At 39.7% G+C, this 11,680-nt stretch overlaps 1 protein-coding gene across 1 annotated transcript in view; it reads right to left on the reverse strand.

The window, feature by feature from the left end:
- The window catches only part of LOC136867119 (proton channel OtopLc), a 261,050-nt gene that overhangs the window by 20,442 nt on the left and 228,928 nt on the right, over positions 1-11,680 (reverse strand). Inside the window, exon 7 of the mRNA XM_067144223.2 lies at positions 10,936-11,089. Coding sequence (XP_067000324.1) covers positions 10,936-11,089 — 154 coding nt within the window. The remainder of the gene's footprint in view (positions 1-10,935; positions 11,090-11,680) is intronic.

Genomic DNA, 11,680 nt, shown 5'->3' on the forward strand with positions numbered 1-11,680 from the left:
GATCGTTCTGATGCTGTCCTTATCAAACCAACAAACGGCAAGACTTTTGCAGATGTTCTGAAGGGTATTCGGAGTAAAATAAAACCGGAAGACAGTGATGTGAGTATTCGATCTATTCGTAAAATTCAGACCGGGGCGATTCTTCTCGCTTTTAATAAAGATACACAAAATGAGAACAGGGACAATTTTAATAAATCTTTAAGGGATGTCCTTGGAACGGATGGCGATGTGAAGACTTTAACTCCCCGCACTACCTTGGAAATTCGGGACATGGACAGTATCACCACTGCTTTAGATGTAGAGGAAGCTGTAAGAGAGGATCTTCAGAATTTCGAAGGTGAACTGAAAGTCTCAATTAATAAACCGAACAGCAGAGGGCAAAAACTTGCTATCATTGAGATAGAAGATAAGGAGGCCCAGAAACTTTTAGATATGGGTAAAATTAAAATAGGATGGTTGGATTGTAGAATCCGAAAACGGATCATGGTATCTCGCTGCTTTCGACGTCTTTCGTATGGACACCATGCACGAAACTGCAAAGGTGCAGATAGAAGCAAAATTTGTTTTAAGTGCGGAGAAGCCGGGCATAGGGCGGTAGGTTGCAAAGCAAATCCGAGATGCATAATTTGCACAGACATTAATGTCGACGAAGCTAATCGAAGTCATGTACTTGGCTCAAAAGCCTGCACAGCGTTTCGTGAAGCTCTCGAAAAGGCTAAAACTAGCAGTAAATGATGAAGGTTATTCAGGCAAATATGCACAGGAGTAGAACTGCCAATATCTTTTGACGCAGATGACCTTTGAGATAGGAGTAGACGTATTTCTTCTCAGTGAACCTTATCAAGACAGAGATCACCCAGGATGGTTCGTGGATAATTGTGGGACAGCTGCAGTTTGGATACCAGATTTGGGTAGGTGCCCAGTATCAAACCAGGGATGCGGAGACGGTTTTATTTGGGTCCGCACTGGTAGATTAGTGAGCTGTTACTTTACACCAAATGAGTCAGTATTTGAATTTCAGGCTAAGCTGGACGGCCTAGAGGACGTATTACAGGGTTTTGACAACGGTTTAATCGTGGCTGGTGATTTCAATGCCCAGGCACTAGAATGGGGTATGCCACAGTATGACTCTAGAGGGCGCCGAACTATGGAGATGGCCGCTAGGCTGGGTTTGACGGTCGCTAATATTGGAAACATGCCAACTTTTCGACGACCGGGCTGTAGAGGAACCATACCGGACGTGACTTTTGTATCTGAGGACATCGTGTCGAATATCAATGACTGGCGGGTGATTGAAGAATACACGGGAAGTGATCACCAGTACATTACTTTTTGTATTCTTCCTGAAACTTCACAGATTAATATTACCGGTACATCGTATGAACCAACGCGGTGGAATATAGAAAGTATGGACAAAGAAAAATTTCTTGCTATCCTAAGAAATGAAATGGATAGCATAACAAAACAAATATGTTGTTATAAAAGGAAAGAAGCCGCTAAGAAATGTGTTAAGCTCACCATGGAGCTTATTGGGAGAGCATGTGATCTTTCCATGACTCGTAAAACGTCACGAAACAAGAAGCGTTCAGCGTACTGGTGGACCAAAGATATTGCTGATCAGAGAAGACGTTGTCTGCAACTTAGACGGAAGGCACAGAGAGCACGAGTCAGCCAAGAAGACACCTCACTCACAGCTGAGTATAGTCGGCGAAGAAAGAACTGAGAAATGCTATCAAAAAGAGTAAAGTCGACAAATGGTGGAAAATGGCTAAAGAGGTGGATGACGATCCATGGGGTTTAGGATACAAGATTGTTATGAAGAAAATTGGAAGTTTCTCGAACCCGATCATGGACTCAAATGCAATGAAGGATATTGTGGATACATTATTCCCAGATCATCCTGAGAGGTCTGCTGCTGCTGCTGCTGCTGATGATGATGACTTCATAGATGATGTGCCACTTTTTACACGAGAAGAATTGACGAGAGCGATTAGGTCCCTTAGAAATAAAAAGGCCCCAGGACCAGATAGTATTCCAGCAGAGATATTAAAGCTGATAGCAGATTCCTGTCCACAACTACTGCTGAAAATGTACAATAACTGCCTGCTCTCGGGGGTGTTCAGTGTTCGCTGGAAAATAGCTCGGCTAGTTTTAATAAGCAAAGGAAAATCTGGGGTCTATAGGCTTTTATGTATGCTGGATACTGCTGGTAAAGGATTAGAGAAACTTTTGCAGCCAAGAATACTTTCAGCAGTTCAACTAGCTGGGGACCTCTCTGATCGTCAACATGGTTTTCGAGGAGGGCATTCGACAATCGATGCAGTATGGGAAGTGTTGAATACAGCTAAAAGGGCACAAATGGGTAATCATCACTCTTGAAAAGTGACACTCCTTGTAACCCTTGATGTTAAGAACGCTTTCAACTCGATCAGTTGGAATGACATATTGGAAGCGCTTCAAAATACTTTCAAACTACCGGAGTATCTCATGCGCATAATGAGAAATTATTTGAAAGATCGTACTCTAGTATATCACACAGAAGATGGGCAAAGAGTGAAACGGCTCACAGCTGGTGCAGCACAAGGGTCCATCCTTGGCCCAAATTTGTGGAACATAGTGTATGATGGATTGTTGAGGTTAGAGATGCCGGAAGACACAACGCTAGTGGGCTATGCTGACGATATAGCTGTTTTGATAGTTGCTCGAAATTTGGAGTTGGCTCAGTTTAAGCTAAATCAAGTAATGCGACGGGTGAAAGATTGGATGGCGAATCACAGATTACAGCTTGCAGATCATAAAACAGAGATTGTTCTCTTGACAAGAAAAAGGATCACGACAGTCATTCCAATGTATATTGGACAAACAGAAATTGAAACATCTAGAAGTATAAAGTATCTCGGAGTGACAACTGATAGCAAACTTACTTTTTGGGATCATATCTAACGAGTGACAGATAAGGCGGTGAAAACAACGATTGCGCTGAGTAGATTAATGAGCAACGTTAAAGGTCCGAAGTCTAGCAAACGATGACTTCTGATGTCGATAGTTCACTCGACACTTTTATATGGTGCCGAAGTCTGGGCTGAATCTCTGAAGTTTGAAAAATACCGGCGAAGGATAGCTGCGGTACAGCGGAGATCAGCTTTGCGTATTACAAGCGCATATCGCACAGTATCCGAACCTGCGGTCCTTACGATAGCAGCAGTAGCACCGATTGATTTACTTGCCTTAGAGAGGCAGGAAGTCTGGCGAACTCAAGGAGAGCTCGGAAAGAAGCGCGCTAAGGAGCTAGCTTATAGGCAATGAACGGAGCGGTGGCAGCAAAGATGGGAGGAAGATCCTCGAGGAAAATGGACTAAGCGGCAGATACCACGCCTAGCTGATTGGGTTGCCCGAGCTCATGGCGAGGTTAACTTTTACATCACGCAACTATTGACGGGTCACGGATACTTCCAGAAATTTCTATATAGAGTAGGTAGAGCGAGCGACTCGGCGTGTATTTGATGCAATGATATAGACGATGTATTTCACACATTTTTCATATGCTATCATTGGTCAACTCAGAGAAGATGTTTATATACTGAGCAAGGAGAGTTGACGCCAGAAACTATTGTGCAGGCGATGCTACGAAACCAAGAATCTTGGGATCAGATAGCAGTATATGTAGAAGGCATCCTGCATCAGAAAAAGAGAGATATGAATGCTCATGAACGACAATAAGGAGAAATAAAGAAGAAGAAACCTGAGAAATTAGCACGACGCCGCCCTGAAATAATGCGAGAGCGGTTCCGGGGCGGAGATATACGTCTTGGGAAAAGGGTGTGTGGGTTTTAGTGAGTAGGAATCTCACACGCTTGTGGAGTGCGGACCCTCACAAGTGTCTAATGAAAGATTTCCCACACTTCCCTCGTAAAAAAAAAAAAAAATTATTATTAAAGATCTTAGAATGCCTGATTCTTAACCAAATCTTGAACAACCTGGATAGAAAGTTCATCCACCAATAAGCAGGATTTGGCCCAACAAATTGTACTGTAGCCAAATTGTCAAGCTCACCCAGTACATCAAAGAGGTTTTGATAGAAGGAAATCATTGGAGTGGCTTTTATTGATCTTTCAGCTGCATATGATGCTATGAAGCACAGGAAGGTACTGAAGAAAGTTTATGAATTGACTAGGGATCATCAACTGACATCATTGATTGGCACCTTCACGGAGAACAGAAAGTTCTGTGTCTCCCTCCAGCATAAGAACAGTAGACTGAGGATCCAGAATGGTCAACCCTGAGGAAGTATCCTGGTTCCAGCATTACACAATATCTTCATCAATGAAGTTCATCCATACTGATGACACAGTGGTTGCCATTCAAGGCTGTAGCTTTGCAGAGGTAGAAGAGAAACTGTCCAAGATTTTAGATGAACCCTCCCTCTAGTAGGATGCTGAAAACTTCATGCCAAAGTTGAGCAAGATACAAATCTGTGCCTTCCTCCTTAACAGCAAGGAAATTATGATGAAGTGACATTGCTCGACGCCGACACATGTGAGTGTCACGATAGATTGTACTCTGACCTTCAAGCAGTATTGTGCTAATGCCAGTGGTACAGTCTGCGCTCAAATCACCATCAGGAAACTGACAAGCAAAGTTTGGGGAGCTGACCCTAAGACCCTTAGAACATCAGCCATGGCACTATGCATATCTGCCTCAGAATACTCTGCACCAGTATAGAATGTCTCTGCTCATATGAAGCAACTAGGAGTTGCTGTTAATGAAACTACACAGATCATGACTGGATGCCCTAAGCCAGCCCCAGTACAGAAGCTGAACCCATTCACATCCTAAGTTGCTGCAGATATAGAGAGAATGAAAGGGGAGACAGATTCCTGTCATACTCTGCATGGACACCAGACTCCAGCAAGATGGCTCAAGTTCAGGAAGAGTTTCTTATGCTGAATACTGATCCTCAAGGGATTGCAGGAAGCAAACTGCACCATCAAGTGGAGAAACGAGGTGGATAATCACAACATTTCAGTGAAACAACCTGCACTACATACTGTAGTCCATGAGAGTGGGAGTGTTACAGTGCAAGACCAACGTACAGAATTGGAGCTTTCTTACATCAGATGCAAATATACTGCACAAGTGCAGTACTATTCAGGATCCGACCTGCCTGCTGATCTGCCTCCAGCTTGATCAACCAAGCACAATGGAAGGCATACCTCAAGAAAATAACAAGGCCATCTCAACTGCTAATCTCTGGAAATGTTTGGTTTTACCAGACCTGGAAAATAAATATCAGATACTGAAGGTGTAATATTGTTAATTGAAAATATAGATCATGACCTATAGTCATCTTACAGCAAAACTTTGGTTCAGGAAAACATTACTTTTATTAACACAATGATCCCAAACATAAAAATGGAATATCAAAATGTGACTACTGTTCAAGTATTGAAAGAACTACCTTAGAGCTCAGATCTCAACTAGATTAAGAATTTGTGGAGTGAACTTAGGCAAGAAGATAGAAGAAAAAGAATAATACCAAAACGTGAACTGAAATGAAAACTAATACAAGAATGGGAGAAAATTAATTCAAATGATAATGAAAGATTGGTTGTTCTCTGCCACAATGACTGAAGTCAGTGAGTAAACAAAAGTACGGTAGGATAATACTAATACCAAATTCTATTGTTTTTAAATTTCATGTTTCCCTTGTTTCTGATTATTAAGAGCCCTAAAAGAAAAATACCACAAATATTTAATTATCCTAACTGGAATAAATCATATATTTAACACTAGAGCACCCAGAAAAGTCATTTTGACCATTGGTCAATTTCAAGGTAATTCTACACTCGTATTTTTCTATGCATGAAGTTATACTTTTGTGACTTTTAAACTTTTAGGGTTATGCATATTCACACCAAAAATTACATCAGTAGATAATAAGGGAACACGATATTGTCCATTATACATAGGAAGGCCATCAGCAGTCATTTTAACTGCTTCATTTCCTTGATAAGGAGAGCTCTATTCTGCTCACTGCATGCTTACTGCGATATATTTACAAGTGGCACTATAGGAGCGCATGTTGTAACTGAATAATATGCCTGTAGCAGTGGTCATGAATGGATAAGTTAGTGCCTGTCTCTTATGTAGTATAGTGTGCAATACTTACTCCTGTTCAATTGTTAGCAGAAATTGAAAAGCCAGGAGAAGACGAATCAGGTGATGAAGATCCATTATCAGATCAGAAGTAGATGTAATGAGTGATGATAAGGATTTTATACCTCAACAGTGTGGTAATATGTCAGATAGCGATAGTGATTTGGCTAATGAAAATATGAACACAGTGGACTTTGTATCTACCATAGACTGAATTACCTAGCCGTAATCTATTTTGCAGCAGAGTACGATCCCTTAGCAGTGGGCAACCTGTTTGAAGAGGAAGGGGACGAAGTAGGGAGAGGTCATGAACTGCTAAAGCCTCCTTCATTTGCACCAGGGGATCAGTTATGTGGTAAGGATGGAACAACTATTTGGTTTGTTATCGATAGTAGTGGGAAAACCAGGAGCGCATGTCACAGCTGGTGAACTATTCCCCAGCAAAGCTTGGTGTAGGTTCATGCAGTACATGGCCAACAAGCCAGATAAATTTGGCATTGATTCTAAGTACTGTATGTGTGAAATGGGTTTCGTTATCTTGGGAAAGACAAAATGTGACCTGTCAATGAGTCACTGCCTGAAAATGTTGTAATGAAACTTATGAACCTATACCTTAATAAAGGACATAACGTGACCAATGATAACTTCTTTTCATCGATAAAGTTGACTGAGAGACTGAAAGAGAAGAAAACTAATATTGTTTGGACAATCAATCGAGTAAGAAAGGAAATCCCAGAGTCAATAAAAGCATCATGCATGAATCTGTACAAGACTGTCAGACTTCAGAAGGAAGATCGCACTACTCTCACAGTAGGAAAAGGGAACAAGAATGTTCAAGTCAGTGAAGAAAACAAGAAGCTCCCTAGTACTACTGAATTTTACAACAGAACTAAGTATGGTGTAGATGTAGTTTATCAAATGGCGCATAAATACACCACTACGACTGGATGCCGAAGGCGGCCTGTACATGTATTTTACAACATACAGTACTTGATCTAGCAGCAATAAATTCATGGATAGTCTACAAGGAAGTTAGGGGACAAAGAATCTCTTGACATGATTATATCCTTCAAGTAATACAAGAACTAAGATCTGATTTTGTGAAGACAAGATCCCAGTTGATTGAACTCCCTGCAGTTCAGTCTAAGCCTCAGGTCCAATGTGCCAGTTGTAAGCAATGACAATGTCAAGCGAACTCTGATTGTAAACAGGACAAAACCTCTTACATATGTTCTTCACGCAACAAAGTAGTCTGCAGAAAATGTTCGCATAAGGTAATCACTGACATAAATTGCTTATCAGTGCTTGAATATATCTTTAAACAAATAGAGACTTATTTTTATCATCCCATAAGTTTTCACAAGGCATTCAATAGCATGTCCGCCAAAATATTTCATTATTGCCTATTAGAAGTGAAAGAAAATGAGCAATTATTAATACTTAACAATGGGTTGATCTGTATACAATACATTCCAATGGTTAACTATGTTGTTTTAAAAGAAATGATTGAACATTCACATGATTCCCAGACCCTGGATGCTAGATATATATCAGTAAGCGGCAGTGGTCGAAATGACCACCTGCAGCCTTTATAGGTATGAGGAAAGTTTGGCTATTCTAGTGTTAAATATTGTTTCAAAATAGGGTACTTTTTCCTGCTTTTCCCTACTTTCAATAAAAAATGGAGACAAAGCAAAAAATACAAAGAACGACTGCAACCTTTATACCTACTTTATATTTGCAATAAAAGCATAAAATAGCATTCTTAAAGCCATTATGCTGTGCTATGTTGCTGAAATTTGCCTACTGAACCACAGCTTCTATACTGGTACTCCATGTAATTTTTTGTGTATTACTGGATTCTCTTGAGGGCCTGACACTTGCAAAGTAAAAATGCAAATAAATTTCACTTTTGAATAAGTATGAAAAAAAATCAAGCCTGAACATTACTTTTTCTCTTAAATGTACTAAAAACAGGAGATACGTGATGTTCCCAATGGCAATAACTAGTAATATTTAGTCTCATTATAAACATTAAGTTTATCATCATTGTCATCATCATCATCATCATCATCATCATCATCATCATCATCATCATCATCACTATTATTATTATTATTATTATTATTATTATTATTATTATTATTATTATTATTATTATTATTATTATTATTTAGACATTTTGTTCTATAAAGAACTTTTTAGAGAGAGTGCATCTTGTTATTTCTGGATAACTCTAATCATCATGCTGCACAATGCTCAAACAATCAATCAACACAACAACCAAAGATATGACAGTCTTTTGGGTTTGCAGCATGTTAAATGGAATAAACTGCTTGAAAACATTAATTCTATGTAAGGGCATTTGCTTTCCTTCTTCAGAAGAAACCAAAACTCTTCTAGTAAATCTTATAAAAAGTTCAGTAAACACTGCTAAATGTGTAAGAGTAGCTTTTAATGTTTGATCCAACAGATGCTGATGATTCCTCAGTAGTGAGATAAGCAGATAGTTACATTTCAAGGGCAAACACAAGGTTTACCAGACCAATAAGAAATTACTGTACCGAGCTCGATAGCTGCAGTCGCTTAAATGCGGCCAGTATCCAGTAATCGGGAGATAGTGGGTTCGAGCCCCACTGTCGGCAGCCCTCAAGATGGTTTTCCGTGGTTTCCCATTTTCACACCAGGCAAATGCCGGGGCTGTACCTTAATTAAGGCCACGGCCGCTTCCTTCCACTTCCTAGGCCTTTCCTCTCCCATCGTCGCCATAAGACCTATCAGTGTCGGTGCGACGTAAAACAAAATAGCAAAAAAAAAAAAAAGAAATTACTGTACCAAGGTATATTCATTGAAGAATAAAAATAAGGATGGTGAAAGTCAGGTAATGAAGAATAAATCAAGATGGAAATGGAGAGAAAATCCTTTTGCATAAAGAGGACAAAAATTGATTGAATGAAGAACTTTATATGAGATATACAATGTACAATGAGTAGGTATCAGACACCAATTCATTTTAGAAAAAGAAAACACTGAGTAATAATCTACACCTAAAAAAAAACAAAAAAAACTTCAGAACCTTTAAACAAGGTGTTTTTTTTAAAAACACATAATACCATAGTAGATTGTAAATTTACCGAGCTCAATAGCTGCAGTCGCTTAAGTGCGGCCAGTATCCAGTAATCAGGAGATAGTGGGTTCGAGCCCCACTGTCGGCAGCCCTGAAGATGGTTTTCCGTGGTTTCCCATTTTCACACCTTAATTAAGGCCATGGCCGATTCCTTCCAATTCCTAGGCCTTTCCTATCCCATCATCACCATAGGACCTATCTGTGTCGGTGCAACGTAAAACAAATAGCAAAAAATAAAGATTGTAAATTTAATAAAAAAATAATTTTTGATACATAGAGGCTATCATAGAGGGTGAGTTGCATCACATCTCCTTTGTTTCATTAATAAAACAGATACTGTCATTTGTTGTATAACATATACTGAAATTTATGGACCCAAAATATCAGCATGAGGACTATTGATATCATAACATGACTGGGTACGACACCATGTTTGGTGAAAATTTTTAGAGAGAAAATCCTTTGGTGGTGGTGGTGGTGATTGTTTTAAGATATGAAACAAGAACAACTTTTGTGGTACATCTGCATGCATATGTTACAGCAGCCTACAGTTTGTCCATTGTTTGGTATGATAGAGTTGTTGACTGACTTTATTCTGAATAAAAAACCCACAAAATGGATGAGTCAGGGTTTCTTTGTGACCAAGTCAGGCAGACTGAAACTACCTCCAATTTGCACTGAATCCAGTCATCTAGGAAAATTAATTAGGGCATTCTGGAACACTGATTAAAAAAAAAAAAATGTGGAGAGATCCTATCTTGCTATTCAAGGTTTTGTGAGCTACGGATAGAGCCATTACCAAACCATGTCTTTGTATGACTGCCCATTAGTACAATCATATAAATAGTCCCAAGAATGTGTTTCACAGTCATACCAGTCCAGATCATAATGTATGACTGATTCATCTCCAATTCCTGCAAGAAATTGGTATTGTCCCTAGTAAAAAAATAATATTATGATTTCTGGAACTCAGGTAAATTGCACTCATCTGCAAACATGAAATTATTGCAATCACATTCTGAAGAAAATCTTTCAGTATATTGTATTGAACCTTTTTTTCTTTTGAGGTGGTGTTTCATTTACAGGGTATGCCTAATTTAGTTGGGCACTTTTGTGTTTATTTCACTGGTGATAATTCCACAGATGCCTGCACAGTGAGGAATGTTTCCATTCTTATCACAAGTTTTCACACTTCATGCCGCATTGTTCACACTCCCTGTTCAACTGTATACATCTGTGGGGTCTCTTGAGCACTCATACTGTGCCAAACAAATGCTGTTCATGTTGACTGTTACCACTAACTTTCTTGTTTGAACAATTAATGCCAACACCTTCCTCCATCATAATAATATGATTTGTTGGAGATGATGGAAATAAAGATCTTTCTTGGAAATGATCCTAAAGTCCATCATCTAATACAAGTGTGGGGTCTCTTGAGCACTCATACTGTGCCAAACAAATGCTGTTCATGTTGACTGTTACCACTAACTTTCTTGTTGGAACAATTAATGCCAACACCTTCCTCCATTGTTAACCAATGTTAAGCATTGATAAGTGCCCTTTAGAATATCTATAATCTTCTATTTGAGCTGCAGCACAACTGTATTATTACACTAAGAGAAAAGTGCATAGAATTTCTTATGGGTACATACCTGAACTGTACAATAAAAGGATAAAGAAATGGCATTGATGACGTCCATAACTGTCCTAAAGAATTGGTGTTGAGACACTCGTGTAGAGAAACCACCTGTGAGATGTGTCCATCGGAGATAGGTCGGTACCGGAATGGAGATGTAACATTAGTACCTTGACAATAAGAATACATACAAAATATATCAGAAATCAGCTGTTTTATACAATATTAGTTAAAATTTTACGCTTTGTTTTTTTTTTTTTTTGCTAGGGGCTTTACATCGCGCCGACATAGATAGGTCTTATGGCGACGATGGGATAGGGAAGGCCTAGGAGTTGGAAGGAAGCGGCCGTGGCCTTAATTAAGGTACAGCCCCAGCATTTGCCTGGTGTGAAAATGGGAAACCACGGAAAACCATTTTCAGGGCTGCCGGTAGTGGGATTTGAACTTACTATCTCCCAGATGCAAGCTCACAGCCGCGCGCCTCTACACGCACGGCTAACTCGCCCGGTTTTACGCTTTGGGACATACCACCCAGAGGTTAACACTTGGTTACACGTGCCGGTGGGGAATCGCCGCCAGATAGGAAATGTTGTAATTTCAGCAGTTGTGTGACATGTGGAGCCATGGCACTTTAGTATATCCTGTGCGTACACAATTTGCACAGGGTGGGAATGTAGTTAGTTTGCTGTGGGATCTGTCTAAGAGTGGATTAATTTTTTCATTGTTTGGAGCGAAGATTCGTCACCTGCGCATGTAACAGA

Source organism: Anabrus simplex, chromosome 3 (assembly GCF_040414725.1).
Source record: "Anabrus simplex isolate iqAnaSimp1 chromosome 3, ASM4041472v1, whole genome shotgun sequence".
Classification (NCBI taxonomy): Eukaryota; Metazoa; Arthropoda; class Insecta; order Orthoptera; family Tettigoniidae; genus Anabrus; species Anabrus simplex.